Source organism: Oncorhynchus gorbuscha, linkage group LG09, assembly GCF_021184085.1.
Source record: "Oncorhynchus gorbuscha isolate QuinsamMale2020 ecotype Even-year linkage group LG09, OgorEven_v1.0, whole genome shotgun sequence".
Taxonomy (NCBI): Eukaryota; Metazoa; Chordata; class Actinopteri; order Salmoniformes; family Salmonidae; genus Oncorhynchus; species Oncorhynchus gorbuscha.
Genome location: NC_060181.1, coordinates 6,835,226 through 6,852,725, shown reverse-complemented (window position 1 = coordinate 6,852,725; position 17,500 = coordinate 6,835,226). Strand labels below are relative to the sequence as shown.

At 41.9% G+C, this 17,500-nt stretch overlaps 1 protein-coding gene across 5 annotated transcripts in view; it reads left to right on the top strand.

The window, feature by feature from the left end:
• Window positions 1–17,500, top strand: part of LOC124043138 (CYFIP-related Rac1 interactor A-like) — a 113,442-nt gene that overhangs the window by 87,145 nt on the left and 8,797 nt on the right. For all 5 annotated transcript variants that reach the window (XM_046361368.1, XM_046361366.1, XM_046361365.1 and 2 more), the window contains 4 exons: window positions 4,640–4,776; window positions 6,512–6,589; window positions 11,333–11,449; window positions 15,519–15,598. In XM_046361368.1, the coding sequence (XP_046217324.1) occupies window positions 4,640–4,776; window positions 6,512–6,589; window positions 11,333–11,449; window positions 15,519–15,598 (412 nt within the window). The remainder of the gene's footprint in view (window positions 1–4,639; window positions 4,777–6,511; window positions 6,590–11,332; window positions 11,450–15,518; window positions 15,599–17,500) is intronic.

The following is a 17,500-nucleotide window of genomic DNA, read 5'->3' as shown; positions in this document are numbered from 1 at the left end:
GTGTTTCATGTGCTTTGTGAGGACTCCAGGAAGAGTAGCTACTGCTTCTGGAACAGCTAATGGGGATACTAATTAATGTTCTGTATTGTGTTTCATGTGCTTTGTGAGGACTCCAGGAAGAGTAGCTACTGCTTCTGGAACAGCTAATGGGGATACTAATTAATGTTCTGTATTGTGTTTCATGTGCTTTGTGAGGACTCCAGGAAGAGTAGCTACTGCTTCTGGAACAGCTAATGGGGATACTAATTAATGTTCTGTATTGTGTTTCATGTGTTTTGTGAGGACTCCAGGAAGAGTAGCTACTGCTTCTGGAACAGCTAATGGGGATACTAATTCATGTTCTGTATTGTGTTTCATGTGTTTTGTGAGGACTCCAGGAAGAGTAGCTACTGCTTCTGGAACAGCTAAAGGAAATCCTAAAAAAATACCCCCCAAGAAATACTAAGTAGAGTTCTTCGGGGAGTTACACCATGTATTCCAAACTGTGTCAGATATGTTCGTGTCCTGGAGAATTCTCCGGGAGTGTGGTGTGATAAGAGATACTGTGGGAAGTGGGAAGTTTACATACACTTAGGTTGGAGTCATTAAAACTCGTTTTTCAACCACTCCACACATTTCTTGTTAACAAACTACAGTTTTGGCAAGTCTGTTAGGACATCTACTTTGTGCATGACAGAAGTAATTTTTCCAGCAATTGTTTACGGACAGATTATTTCACTTATAATTCACTGTATCACAATTCCAGTGGGTCAGAAGTTAACATACACTACATTGACTGTGCCTTTAAACAGTTTGGAAAAATAAAAAAAAATGACGTCATGGTTTTAGAAGCTTCTGATAGGCTAATTGATATCATTTGAGTCAATAGGAGGTGTACCTGTGGATGTATTTCAAGATCTACCTTCAAACTCAGTGCCTCTTTGCTTGACATCATGTGAAAATCAAAATAAATCAGCCAAGACCTCAGAAAAACTATTGTAGACCTCCACAAGTCTGGTTCATCCTTGGGAGCAATTTCCAAACACCTGAAGGTACCACGTTCATCTGTACAAACAATAGTACGCACGTATAAACCCCATGGGACCACGCAGCCATCATACCAAATAGGACATAGACGCGTTCTGTCTTCTAGTTCCGACAATGCAGTGATAACCAATGAGTAATCTAACCTAACAATTCCACAACAACTACCTTATACACACAAGTGTAAAGGGATAAAGAATATGTACATAAAGATATATGAATGAGTGATGGTACAGAGCGGCATAGGCAAGATGCAGTAGATGGTATCGAGTACAGTATATACATATGAGATGAGTAATGTAGGGTATGTAAACATAAAAGTGGCATAGTTTAAAGTGGCTAGTGATACATGTATTACATAAAGATGGCAAGATGCAGTAGATGATATAGACTACAGTATATACATATGAGATGAGTAATGTAGGGTACATTGTAAACATTATATTAAGTGCCATTGTTTAAAGTGGCTAGTGATACATTTTTTACATCAATAACTGACCTAAAACAGGATTAAATGTCAGGAATTGTGAAAAACTGAGTTTGAATGTATTTGGCTAAGGTGTATATAAACTTCTGACTTCAATTGTCCGTTCCTGGAGTATTCAGTGGGAGTGTGAGGTGAAAGGTTCTCAAAAAATTTAACACATCCACAACAGAGCAGTATGTTATTTTTTAAGGTGTCCACAGGTTTGCACATATACTGGCAATAACTGGGGACACGGGCTGGGTACCCTGTGAGGTGAGACGGAAGGCCTGTATGACAATAACTAGGGACATGGGCTGGGAACCCTGTGAGGTGAGATGGAAGGCGTGTATGGCAATAACTAGGGACATGGGCTGGGTACCCTGTGAGGTGAGATGGAAGGCCTGTATGACAATAACTGGGGACACGGGCTGGGTACCCTGTGAGGTGAGACGGAAGGCCTGTATGACAATAACTAGGGACACGGGCTGGGTACCCTGTGAGGTGAGACGGAAGGCGTGTATGACAATAACTAGGGACATGGGCTGGGTACCCTGTGAGGTGAGACGGAAGGCCTGTATGACAATAACTGGGGACATGGGCTGGGTACCCTGTGAGGTGAGATGGAAGGCCTGTATGACAATAACTAGGGACACGGGCTGGGTACCCTGTGAGGTGAGATGGAAGGCCTGTATGACAATAACTGGGGACACGGGCTGGGTACCCTGTGAGGTGAGATGGAAGGCCTGTATGACAATAACTGGGGACACGGGCTGGGAACCCTGTGAGGTGAGATGGAAGGCCAGTATGACAATAACTAGGGACACGGGCTGGGTACCCTGTGAGGTGAGATGGAAGGCCTGTATGACAATAACTAGGGACATGGGCTGGGTACCCTGTGAGGTGAGACGGAAGGCGTGTATGACAATAACTGGGGACACGGGCTGGGTACCCTGTGAGGTGAGACGGAAGGCGTGTATGACAATAACTGGGGACACGGGCTGGGTACCCTGTGAGGTGAGACGGAAGGCCTGTATGACAATAACTAGGGACATGGGCTGGGTACCCTGTGAGGTGAGATGGAAGGCCTGTATGACAATAACTAGGGACACGGGCTGGGTACCCTGTGAGGTGAGATGGAAGGCCTGTATGACAATAACTGGGGACACGGGGCTGGGTACCCTGTGAGGTGAGATGGAAGGCCTGTATGACAATAACTAGGGACACGGGCTGGGTACCCTGTGAGGTGAGATGGGAAGGCCTGTATGGTGAGGCTTTGGAATAGACTGTTGAATATGCCAATTGCCCGAATTTCCAGCAACGTTTTTCAATTGGATCTCTCCATAGGGGCCGCCTGGGCAACTGAAATGTCTAACCTTTACCAACAGCCTGACTGGGAACAGTTGTACGGAACCAAATAAAGGAAAACATAGACTCTACTAAAAAACAACTGATGTCGCAATATGAAAATAAATATGTGGAGGAGATTAATCATAAACCCAAATTGAGAACAGGGTCAGATCAGGGATATTGCCTCTGTGTATTGAAACAGGTCAGATCAGGTATATTGTCTCTGTGTATTGAAACAGGTAAGATCAGGTATATTGCCTCTGTGTATTGAAACAGGTCAGTATTGTGGTTAAATGGAAGTGGAAAGACTATGTACCTATTGTGACCTCAAAAGAAATAGTGAATTAAATGAATTTGATCCCCTATTGTCCTTTCTATCACGATATACGCTTGATTTTAATTCCAGAAAGCACACCAGATAAACCTTGGCATTATGTGACTGAGTGATGAGGAGGAACTGAAACTGGGTTTTTTTGGTCCGTTGTGTATTTCTTCGGTTTGTGGAATAAATTTGACATAAAGCTTAGAATAAAAAAAATAAAAAATGGCTACCTTCAATTCAGTAAAAAAATATATTCAAGTCCTATACAGCAAATGACACAGCAAATGACACATAGGTGTACAGATTGTGTGCAGGCATGTCTGCTCGTCGTGCCAGACTGGGATCAAATGCCCTTTCATTTTTCTGTATTTATTGATCTGTATTCGTATTTTTGTATTTATTAGGGATCCCCATTAGCTGTTACCAAGACAGCAGCTACTCTTTCTGTGGTCCAAAACACACCAAAGCACCCACATTACATATAAAACAACAGATTAAAACAGTGAACTGTGTTTGTACTGGAGGAGCTAATGATAAAACAGTCCATCACCTATAACATCCCTTCACCACCAAATATCCACAACACAACATGTTCAATACAACAATATCACAATGTGTGCGTATGCAAGTGTGTGTATATATATATATATATATACAGTACCAGTCAACATTTTTGGACAGACCTACTCATTCAAGGGTTTTTCTTTATTTTACTATTTTCTACGTTGTAGAAATGTAATAACAGTGAAGACATCAAAACTATGGAATGACACATATGGAATCATTCCAGGTGACTACCTCATGAAGCTGGTTGAGAGAATGCCCAGATTGAGCAAAACTGTCATCAAGGCAAAGGGTGGCTGCTTTGAAGAATCTCAAATATAAAATATATTTTGATTTATTAAATACTTGTTTGGTTACTACATGACTCAAGATGTGTTATTTCATAGTTATAGTGGATATAATTATTGCTTGGATAACCTTATTTAGTATTATGTACTGATTTACGTTTTTTTTACATATATATATATATATATACAGTATATATCTATATATACACAGTATGTACAGTATATACATATATATATTTAAATATTCCGTATTGATGTATTCAATTGTAATATATATATATATATATATATATATATATATATATATATATATATATATATATATATATATATATATATATATATATATATATATATAGTATGTATATATATATATATATATATATATATATATATATATATTGTATACATATATATTTGTAATATTATGTATTGATTCTTTGTCACTGTTTATGCGATGTGCACTGCACAAAACACCAGAATAATTATCACAGTGAATTATTGTCATGTTGGTTTACTGTGTGTATTAATTCACTTGGGTGACCAAGTGGCGATTTGTCACAAAAATAAAACTTAATGAATTAATTTGTTCGGTACTAATGTAATGTACATTATTATGTGTCCATGTAGAGAATGCCCTGCGTAGCCTGTTGGAGGCGCTGACGAGCCCTCCCTACGCTCCCATGCAGCACCTGGAGAGAGAACAGGCCCTGGCCAAACAGTTCGCTGAGATACTCCACTTCACCCTCAGCTTCGACGAACTAAAGGTGAGAAGGAGGAGAAAGGGAATGAGGAAGGGAATGAGGAAGGCCATTTATGTATCCATAGTCTGTCCAGGAGAGATGGGGGTTGCTTTCCTTTATATCATTACATAGTAGGGTTGGGTGGTATCCAGAACATACCGTCATACCGTTTCTGAACCATACCGGAGTACATGGTGTTACCCAATGTGCATACAAGGGGTGCTATTTGTATTCAATTTTTGGGGGGGACGCACAGATTTCTTTGGGCAACAGAGAACTTGATCCAATGACTGAATGTCTCTGCTGTAACCATGAAGCTTGATCTTGACATCTAGCCACTGGGCAGGTTAGCGAACCAAATGTAGCTCAGTTGGTAGCTGCAGCCTTGAGCTGGGGTTGTCATTTATTTGCACACATGACTGAGCCTTTGGAAAGTATTCAACCATATATTATATTTTATATTATTTTATTATATTATTAAATGCATAGCTCTTGAAATGTCATTTAAACAGCCTTTGGAAAGTATTCAGACCACTTGACTTTTTCCACATTTTGTTACATTACAGTCTAAAATGTATTAAACAGTTTTTTTCCCCTCATCAATCTACACACAATATCCCATAATGACATCACAATACCCCATAATGACATCACAATACCCCATAATGACATCACAATACCCCATAATGACATCACAATACCCCATAATGACATCACAATACCCCATAATGACATCACAATACCCCATAATGACATCACAATACCCATAATGACAAGGGAAAAACAGATTAAAAATAAATAAATAAATAAATACACTGATTTACATTCACGCCCTTTACTCAGTACTTTGTTGAAGCACCTTTGGCAGCGATTTACAGCCTTGAATCTTCTTGAGTATGATGCTACAAGCTTGGCACCCCTGTATTTGGGGAGTTTCTCCCATTCTTCTCTGCAGATCCTCTAAAGCTCTGTCAGGTTAGATGGGAAGCGTCGCTGCACAGACATGTTCAGGTCTCCAGAGATGTTCGATTGGGATCAAGTCCAGACTCTGGCTGGGTCACACAAGGAGACTTGTCTCGAAGCCGCTCCTGCATTGTCTTGGCTGTGTGCTTGGGGTCGTTTTCCCGTTGGAAGGTCAACCTTCAACCCAGTCTGAGGTCGTGAGCGCTCTGGAGTAGGCTTTAATTAAGGATCTTTCTGTACTTTGTTCTGTTCTCCCAGTGCTGCAGAGATGGTTGTCCTTCTGGAAGGTACTCCCATCTCCACAGAGGAACTCTAGAGCTCTGTCAGAGTGACCATCAGGTTCTTGGTCACCTCCCTGACCAAGGCCCTTCTCCCCCGATTGCTCAGTTTGGCCGGGCGGCCAGGTCTAGGAAGAATCTTGGTGGTTCCAAACTTCTTCCATTCAAGAATGATGGAGGCCACTGTGTTCTTGGGGACCTTCAATGCTGCAGAAATGTTTTGGTGTCCTTTCTCAGATCTGTGCATCGACACAATCCTGTCTCGGAGCTCTACGGATAATTCCTTTGACCTCATGGCTTGGTTTTTACTCTGACATGCACTGTCAACTGTAGGGACCTTATATAGACAGGTGTGTGCCTTTCCAAATCACGTTCAATCAATTTAATTTACCAATTGTAGTTACTGTATAAGCGGTGGAGTAGCGCACACTGACTTACGCCCCCCCCTCCCTCAGAGTGTTTTCACTGCACTGATTATAGCTACTGTTTAACTTACCCCCCCTCCTCTCTCTCTCTAGATGACAAACCCAGCCATTCAGAATGACTTCAGCTACTACAGGAGAACCATCAGTAGAAACAGGCTGAACAACCAGCAGGTAAGACTATCAGTAGAAACAGGCTGAACAACCAGCAGGTAAGACTATCAGTAGAAACAGGCTGAACAACCAGCAGGTAAGACTATCAGTAGAAACAGGCTGAACAACCAGCAGGTAAGACTATCAGTAGAAACAGGCTGAACAACCAGCAGGTAAGACCATCAGTAGAAACAGGCTGAACAACCAGCAGGTAAGACCATGTCGGCCTCTGCTACATTGGTTCCGTAACCTGGATCGTTTGGCTAAACTGTCAGACGGTTGCTATGGTAACAGTGCTCATTACCAACTGTTAACAACAACAAAAAAGCTACTGGTCATCACATAGTACTGTTTTTTTCTCTTTGTGTAGATGCTGAATGAATTGAACTGACACTCACACTTGATTATTTTTCAACCTTTCTAACTCTGACTTTTCTGATGGCTGCTTTGTTAAAGAAGATGTTGCTTACTGTGACTGTGATATGTGGTTGTCCCACCTAGCTATCTGTAGATGAATGTACTGACTATGACTGTGATATGTGGTTGTCCCACCTAGCTATCTGTAGATGAATGTACTGACTATGACTGTGATATGTGGTTGTCCCACCTAGCTATCTGTAGATGAATGTACTGACTATGACTGTGATATGTGGTTGTCCCACCTAGCTATCTGTAGATGAATGTACTGACTATGACTGTGATATGTGGTTGTCCCACCTAGCTATCTGTAGATGAATGTACTGACTGTGACTGTGATATGTGGTTGTCCCACCTAGCTATCTGTAGATGAATGTACTGACTGTGACTGTGATATGTGGTTGTCCCACCTAGCTATCTGTAGATGAATGTACTGACTGTGACTGTGATATGTGGTTGTCCCACCTAGCTATCTGTAGATGAATGTACTGACTGTGATATGTGGTTGTCCCACCTAGCTATCTGTAGATGAATGTACTGACTGTGACTGTGATATGTGGTTGTCCCACCTAGCTATCTGTAGATGAATGTACTGACTGTGACTGTGATATGTGGTTGTCCCACCTAGCTATCTGTAGATGAATGTACTGACTATGACTGTGATATGTGGTTGTCCCACCTAGCTATCTGTAGATGAATGTACTGACTATGACTGTGATATGTGGTTGTCCCACCTAGCTATCTGTAGATGAATGTACTGACTATGACTGTGATATGTGGTTGTCCCACCTAGCTATCTGTAGATGAATGTACTGACTATGACTGTGATATGTGGTTGTCCCACCCAGCTATCTGTAGATGAATGTACTGACTGTGACTGTGATATGTGGTTGTCCCACCTAGCTATCTGTAGATGAATGTACTGACTACGACTGTGATATGTGGTTGTCCCACCTAGCTATCTGTAGATGAATGTACTGACTGTGACTGTGATATGTGGTTGTCCCACCTAGCTATCTGTAGATGAATGTACTGACTGTGACTGTGATATGAGGTTGTCCCACCTAGCTATCTGTAGATGAATGTACTGACTGTGACTGTGATATGTGGTTGTCCCACCCAGCTATCTGTAGATGAATGTACTGACTGTGACTGTGATATGTGGTTGTCCCACCCAGCTATCTGTAGATGAATGTACTGACTGTGACTGTGATATGTGGTTGTCCCACCTAGCTATCTGTAGATGAATGTACTGACTACGACTGTGATATGTGGTTGTCCCACCTAGCTATCTGTAGATGAATGTACTGACTATGACTGTGATATGTGGTTGTCCCACCTAGCTATCTGTAGATGAATGTACTGACTGTGACTGTGATATGTGGTTGTCCCACCTAGCTATCTGTAGATGAATGTACTGACTATGACTGTGATATGTGGTTGTCCCACCTAGCTATCTGTAGATGAATGTACTGACTATGACTGTGATATGTGGTTGTCCCACCTAGCTATCTGTAGATGAATGTACTGACTGTGATATGTGGTTGTCCCACCCAGCTATCTGTAGATGAATGTACTGACTATGACTGTGATATGTGGTTGTCCCACCTAGCTATCTGTAGATGAATGTACTGACTATGACTGTGATATGTGGTTGTCCCACCTAGCTATCTGTAGATGAATGTACTGACTATGACTGTGATATGTGGTTGTCCCACCTAGCTATCTGTAGATGAATGTACTGACTACGACTGTGATATGTGGTTGTCCCACCTAGCTATCTGTAGATGAATGTACTGACTATGACTGTGATATGTGGTTGTCCCACCTAGCTATCTGTAGATGAATGTACTGACTGTGACTGTGATATGTGGTTGTCCCACCTAGCTATCTGTAGATGAATGTACTGACTATGACTGTGATATGTGGTTGTCCCACCTAGCTATCTGTAGATGAATGTACTGACTATGACTGTGATATGTGGTTGTCCCACCTAGCTATCTGTAGATGAATGTACTGACTATGACTGTGATATGTGGTTGTCCCACCTAGCTATCTGTAGATGAATGTACTGACTGTGATATGTGGTTGTCCCACCCAGCTATCTGTAGATGAATGTACTGACTGTGACTGTGATATGTGGTTGTCCCACCTAGCTATCTGTAGATGAATGTACTGACTATGACTGTGATATGTGGTTGTCCCACCTAGCTATCTGTAGATGAATGTACTGACTATGACTGTGAATGTGGTTGTCCCACCTAGCTATCTGTAGATGAATGTACTGACTATGACTGTGATATGTGGTTGTCCCACCTAGCTATCTGTAGATGAATGTACTGACTGTGATATGTGGTTGTCCCACCTAGCTATCTGTAGATGAATGTACTGACTGTGATATGTGGTTGTCCCACCTAGCTATCTGTAGATGAATGTACTGACTATGACTGTGATATGTGGTTGTCCCACCTAGCTATCTGTAGATGAATGTACTGACTATGACTGTGATATGTGGTTGTCCCACCCAGCTATCTGTAGATGAATGTACTGACTATGACTGTGATATGTGGTTGTCCCACCTAGCTATCTGTAGATGAATGTACTGACTATGACTGTGATATGTGGTTGTCCCACCCAGCTATCTGTAGATGAATGTACTGACTATGACTGTGATATGTGGTTGTCCCACCTAGCTATCTGTAGATGAATGTACTGACTGTGATATGTGGTTGTCCCACCCAGCTATCTGTAGATGAATGTACTGACTATGACTGTGATATGTGGTTGTCCCACCTAGCTATCTGTAGATGAATGTACTGACTGTGATATGTGGTTGTCCCACCTAGCTATCTGTAGATGAATGTACTGACTATGACTGTGATATGTGGTTGTCCCACCCAGCTATCTGTAGATGAATGTACTGACTATGACTGTGATATGTGGTTGTCCCACCCAGCTATCTGTAGATGAATGTACTGACTATGACTGTGATATGTGGTTGTCCCACCTAGCTATCTGTAGATGAATGTACTGACTATGACTGTGATATGTGGTTGTCCCACCTAGCTATCTGTAGATGAATGTACTGACTGTGACTGTGATATGTGGTTGTCCCACCTAGCTATCTGTAGATGAATGTACTGACTGTGACTGTGATATGTGGTTGTCCCACCCAGCTATCTGTAGATGAATGTACTGACTATGACTGTGATATGTGGTTGTCCCACCTAGCTATCTGTAGATGAATGTACTGACTATGACTGTGATATGTGGTTGTCCCACCTAGCTATCTGTAGATGAATGTACTGACTATGACTGTGATATGTGGTTGTCCCACCTAGCTATCTGTAGATGAATGTACTGACTATGACTGTGATATGTGGTTGTCCCACCTAGCTATCTGTAGATGAATGTACTGACTATGACTGTGATATGTGGTTGTCCCACCTAGCTATCTGTAGATGAATGTACTGACTATGACTGTGATATGTGGTTGTCCCACCTAGCTATCTGTAGATAAATGTACTGACTATGACTGTGATATGTGGTTGTCCCACCTAGCTATCTGTAGATGAATGTACTGACTATGACTGTGATATGTGGTTGTCCCACCTAGCTATCTGTAGATGAATGTACTGACTATGACTGTGATATGTGGTTGTCCCACCCAGCTATCTGTAGATGAATGTACTGACTGTGATATGTGGTTGTCCCACCTAGCTATCTGTAGATGAATGTACTGACTGTGACTGTGATATGTGGTTGTCCCACCTAGCTATCTGTAGATGAATGTACTGACTATGACTGTGATATGTGGTTGTCCCACCTAGCTATCTGTAGATGAATGTACTGACTATGACTGTGATATGTGGTTGTCCCACCTAGCTATCTGTAGATGAATGTACTGACTATGACTGTGATATGTGGTTGTCCCACCTAGCTATCTGTAGATGAATGTACTGACTGTGATATGTGGTTGTCCCACCTAGCTATCTGTAGATGAATGTACCGACTATGACTGTGATATGTGGTTGTCCCACCTAGCTATCTGTAGATGAATGTACTGACTATGACTGTGATATGTGGTTGTCCCACCTAGCTATCTGTAGATGAATGTACTGACTATGACTGTGATATGTGGTTGTCCCACCTAGCTATCTGTAGATGAATGTAAGTCGCTTTGGATAATAACGTCTGATAAATGACAAAAATGTAAATGTGAAATGTAATTGCAGGCAGGAACAACGATGTCACGCTAGATGACGTGCAGATACACAACAATTAAAGAGGAATCGTGTGCCACATATTTAAATGTTTTCGTGTTCCAACCATCTCTCTCTGCTGCAGTTGGAGGCGGAGAACGAGGTGAACAACGAGATGGCCAATCGGATGTCTCTGTTCTACGCCGAGGCCACACCCATGCTGAAGACCCTGAGTAATGCCACCACCAAGTTTGTGTCAGAGGTCAGTCAGAGGTCATGACCCCTGTCCCCTAGTTTTAGTCCCTTCCTCCCGTCCCTCCCTTCCCTCTAGCTCTTAACTAGCATCAGCTCCTTCCCCCTAAATTAAGAACCTACCTCAAGCCTCTAATAACTACTACCCCAAGCTACCCTATACTAGCCTCACTGCACCCCAAATCACCCGATACTAGCCTCACTGCACCCCAAGTCACAAATCAAAAATATATTTTATATTTGAGATTCTTCAAAGTAGCCACCCTTCACCTTGATGACAGCTTTTCACACTCTTGACGACATCCTGTGGCCCATTGCCGTGCCATTCATCCGCCGCCATCACCTTTCAGCATCATAATGTACTGCTTCCTGTCGCAAGGATCTGAACACAATTCCTGGAAGCTGAAAATGTCCCAGTTCTTCCATGGCCTGCATACTCACCAGACATATCAGCCATTGAGCATGTTTTGGATGCTCTGGATCGATATGTACTACAGTGTGTTCCATTTTCCTGCCAATATCCAGCAACTTCACACAGCCATTGAGCATGTTTGGGATGCTCTGGATCGATGTGTACTACAGTGTGTTCCAGTTTCCTGCCAATATCCAGCAACTTCACACAGCCATTGAGCATGTTTGGGATGCTCTGGATCGATGTGTACTACAGTGTGTTCCAGTTTCCCGCCAATATCCAGCAACTTCACACAGCCATTGTAGAGGAGTGGCACAACATTCCACAGGCCTCAATCTTCCTGATCAACTCTATGCGAAGGAGATGTGTCCCGCTGCATGAGGTGAATGGTGGATGCTGACTGTTTTTCTTCTCCACGCACCTCCATTTTTTTTAAGGTATATGTGACCAAATCAAGTCAAATCACATTTTATTGTTCACATACACATGATTAGCAGATGTTGTTGCAAGCGTAGCGAAATGCTTGTGGTTCTAGTTCCTGCAGTGCAGTAATATCTAACATGTAATCTAACAATTCCACAACAACTACCTAATACACACGAATCAAGTAGAGGAATGGACTCAGAATATATAAATATATGGATGAGCAATGACAGAGCGGCATAGGCAAGATGCAGTAGATGGTATAAATACAGTACATATGAGACGAGTAATGCAAGATATGTAAACAGTATTAAAGTGGCATTATTAAAGTGACTAGTGATCCATGTATTAAAGTGGTCAATTATTTCCAGTCTCTTTGTAGGCAGCAGCCTCTCTGTGTTAGTGATGGCTGTTTAATAGAGGTCTCCTGTAGCCTAGTGGTTAGAGCATTGGGCCAGTAACTGAAAGGTTACTGGATTGAATCCCTGAATTGACAAGGTAAAGATCTGTTGTTCTGCCCCTGAACAATGCAGTTAACCCTCTCTTCCCCGGTAGGCCATCATTGTAAGTAATCATTTGTTCTTAAAACTTGTTAGTTACTCCCTTTTTAAAATTTTCAACTATATGAAAATAAATTATTATTAATTAATTAATTTATTATTATTATCTGATTATAAATCAGAATGAAATAACAGTTGGACTGACCCTACAGCGTTCTTAGACTCAACAACACTGAAGCAATTATTAGCAGACAAAAAAGAAACACAACAAATGTATATTAGACAATGGTAACATAAAGATTGTACAATTTCCTTCAATTTTCAGCCTAAAATGACGTATCCATATCTAACTGCCTGTAGCTCAGGACCCAAATCTAACTGCCTGTAGCTCAGGACCCAAATCTAACTGCCTGTAGCTCAGGACCCAAATCTAACTGCCTGTAGCTCAGGACCCAAATCTAACTGCCTGTAGCTCAGGACCCAAATCTAACTGCCTGTAGCTCAGGACCTGAAGCAAGGATATGCATATTCTTAGTACCATTTGAAAGGAAACTCTTTTGAAGTTTGTGGAAAGGTGAATTGAATGTAGGAGGGTCCCAGCTCTAGCCATCACTCTGGCTGTAATTCTGATGGTGTCCACAAGATGGCGGCAGTGTATGTGCAAAGTTTCAGGCGGATAACTCAAAGTATGAGCGAACTACATGACATTTAGTGTGAAGTCACCCATGGAGATTTGGGTAAAACGTGAAGAAGATATTCACGTTACATTTTTCCTCAAGAATATCGTCAAATCTGTAAATACTTTGACTATTAGTAGCCATATTATATTATAAGTTCAACATTTGTAAAACACCATGTTTTCATAACTTCATAACTCTCCATATTCTTATAATTTTTGTCCAAATAGACAAGGATTGCTGTCGCACAAGGTTAGCAGTGACACTTTTCGCCAGATATGGGGTTTCCATGACGCACAGCTCATTGGCTATCCACCTAGCTTTTCTTGACCCCGATTGGTGCTTATTTGACAAAGTTGCAGTCGATCAAGTGATGGCCGCCCGTGTCATCGGTGTGCCACGAAGGAATCGCTCTCTGACCAAATTTGGTGTCCTATAGGATATACTACACCCCTAATGATATAGTGAAGTCTGGTTACCTTCTAGGGTCTCTGATATGGTGTCCTATAGGATATACTACACTCCTAATGATATAGTGAAGTCTAGTTACCTTCTAGGATCTCTGATAGGGTGTCCCATAGGACATACTACACCCCTAATGATATAGTGAAGTCTGGTTACATTCTAGGGTCTCTGATATGGTGTCCTATAGGATATACTACACCCCTAATGATATAGTGAAGTCTAGTTACCTTCTAGGATCTCTGATAAGGTGTCCTATAGGATATACTACACTCCTAATGATATAGTGAAGTCTGGTTACCTTCTAGGATCTCTGATAAGGTGTCCTATAGGATATACTACACTCCTAATGATATAGTGAAGTCTAGTTACCTTCTAGGATCTCTGATAAGGTGTCCTATAGGATATACTACACTCCTAATGATATAGTGAAGTCTGGTTACCTTCTAGGATCTCTGATAGGGTGTCCTATAGGACATACTACACCCCTAATGATATAGTGAAGTCTGGTTACATTCTAGGGTCTCTGAGGAATACATACGAATGTGATTTGACTGGTTGAAAACAACATTTAGGGTGAGATTTTCATAGATTCCTTTATTTGCAAATTGAACGAGTGGAAATACAAACTCGATTGTGCATGCTATATGGACCTTTTTATAGACATGATAAAGGATTTCATCTAACAAAACGACACTTCATGTTATCTCTGGAACCCTTTGATGATAAATCAGAGCAAGATTTCAGAATGTAAGACCAAATTTCACCATCAGAGGTGAATTTGTCAAACCTATCGCAGTGAAAAAAAGTGTTTTGTGGTTAGGAGCTCTCCTCAAACAATAGCATGGATTTTTTTCCCCAGTAATAGCTACTGTAAATTGGACAGTCCAGTTATATTAACAATAATTTAAGCTTTCAGCCGATATAAGACACTTAAATGTACTGACACTTGTTGTTTCTCTAAAATCTGCGATCGTGACACACGGCACTGCATTATTTACAACTGTCCCATTAACGGGACGCCTAGTTATATTTTTAAAAAACAGTCTGAAGTTGTTCCTCAGTTTCTCGGTCCCGGCATTGATGCACCTGTACTGACCTCGCCTTCTGGATGGTGGCTTGGTTGGGTGTTATCCTTGATTATCTTTTTGGCCTTGTTGTTATATCGGTAGTTATCGGTGTCTTGGAGGGCAGGTAGTTTGCCCCCGGTTATACATTGTGCAGACCGCACCACCCTCTGGAGATGCATATTTCTATATCCTAGTCATGTGAAAGCCAGAGATTAGGGCCTGTCTTACCCCAGGGGCAGGTGCTGGTATTTACTCTGTCTCCCCCCAAGGGTCAGTGCTGGTATTTACTCTCTGTCTCCCCCTACTCTCTGTCTCCCCCCAGGGGCCAGTGCTGGTATTTACTCTCTGTCTCCCCCTACTCTCTGTCTCCCCCCAGGGGTCAGTGCTGGTATTTACTCTCTGTCTCCCCCTGCTCTCTGTCTCCCCCCAGGGGCCAGTGCTGGTATTTACTATCTGTCTCCCCCTACTCTCTGTCTCCCCGCAGGGACCAGTGCTGGTATTTACTCTCTGTCTCCCCCTGCTGTCTGTGTTACAGAATAAGACCTTACCCATTGAAGACACCACAGACTGCCTGAGCACCATGGCTTGTGTGTGTCGCGTCATGCTGGAGACCCCGTGAGTAGCTCTCTTTCTCTAGTCTTGTCTTTCTCTAGTCCTGTCTTTCTCTAGTCCTGTCTTTCTCTAGTCCTGTCTTTCTATAGTCCTGTCTTTCTCTAGTCTCTTTCTATAGTCTCTTTCTATAGTCCTGTCTTTCTCTAGTCCTGTCTTTCTCTAGTCTCGTTCTCTAGTCCTCTCTTTGTCTAGTCTCCTCTTTCTCTAGTCCTGTCTTTCTCTAGTCCCCTCTTTCTCTAGTCCTGTCTTTCTCTAGTCTCTTTCTCTAGTCCTGTCTTTCTCTAGTCCTGTCTTTCTCTAGTCCTGTCTTTCTCTAGTCCTGTCTTTCTCTAGTCCTGTCTTTCTCTAGTCCTGTCTTTCTCTAGTCTTGTCTTTCTCTAGTCCTGTCTTTCTCTAGTCCTGTCTTTCTCTAGTCCTGTCTTTCTATAGACCTGTCTTTCTCTAGTCCTGTCTTTCTCTAGTCTTGTCTTTCTCTAGTCATGTCTTTCTCTAGTCCTGTCTTTCTCTAGTCCTGTCTTTCTATAGTCCTGTCTTTCTCTAGTCCTGTCTTTGTCTAGTTTCCTCTTTCTCTAGTCCTGTCTTTCTCTAGTCTCTTTCTCTAGTCCTGTCTTTCTCTAGTCCTGTCTTTCTCTAGTCCTGTCTTTCTCTAGTCTTGTCTTTCTCTAGTCCTGTCTTCCTCTAGTCCTGTCTTTCTCTAGTCCTGTCTTTCTCGAGTCTCTTTCTCTAGTCCTGTCTTTCTCTAGTCCTGTCTTTCTCTAATCTCTTTCTCTAGTCCTGTCTTTCTCTAAACTCTTTCTCTAGTCCTGTCTTTCTCTAATCTCTTTCTCTAGTCCCCTCTTTCTCTAGTCCTGTCTTTCTCTGATCTCTTTCTCTAGTCCTCTCTTTCTCTAGTCCTGTCTTTCTATAGTGTATTTCTCTAGTCCTGTCTTTCTCTAATCTCTTTCTCTAGTCCCCTCTTTCTCTAGTCCTGTCTTTCTCTAATCTCTTTCTCTAGTCCCCTCTTTCTCTAGTCCTGTCTTTCTCGTATCTCTTTCTCTAGTCCTGTCTTTCTCTAATCTCTTTCTCTAGTCCCCTCTTTCTCTAGTCCTGTCTTTCTATAGTGTATTTATCTAGTCCTGTCTTTCTCTAATCTCTTTCTCTAGTCCCCTCTTTCTCTAGTCCTGTCTTTCTCTAATCTATTTCTCTAGTCCCCTCTTTCTCTAGTCCTGTCTTTCTCGTATCTCTTTCTCTAGTCCTGTCTTTCTCGTATCTCTTTCTCTAGTCGTGTCTTTCTCTAATCTCTTTCTCTAGTCCCCTCTTTCTCTAGTCCTGTCTTTCTCTAATCTCTTTCTCGAGTCCCCTCTTTCTCTAGTCCTGTCTTTCTCGTATCTCTTTCTCTAGTCCTGTCTTTCTCTAGTCCTGTCTTTCTCTAGTCTCTTTCTATAGTCCTGTCTTTCTCTAATCTCTTTCTCGAGTCCCCTCTTTCTCTAGTCCTGTTGTTCTCGTATCTCTTTCTCTAGTCCTGTCTTTCTCGTATCTCTTTCTCTAGTCCTGTCTTTCTCGTATCTCTTTCTCTAGTCCTGTCTTTCTCTAATCTCTTTCTCTAGTCCCCTCTTTCTCTAGTCCTGTCTTTCTCTAATCTATTTCTCTAGTCCCCTCTTTCTCTAGTCCTGTCTTTCTCGTATCTCTTTCTCTAGTCCTGTCTTTCTCGTATCTCTTTCTCTAGTCCTGTCTTTCTCTAATCTCTTTCTCTAGTCCCCTCTTTCTCTAGTCCTGTCTTTCTCTAATCTCTTTCTCTAGTCCCCTCTTTCTCTAGTCCTGTCTTTCTCGTATCTCTTTCTCTAGTCCTGTCTTTCTCTAATCTCTTTCTCTAGTCCCCTCTTTCTCTAGTCCTGTCTTTCTATAGTGTATTTATCTAGTCCTGTC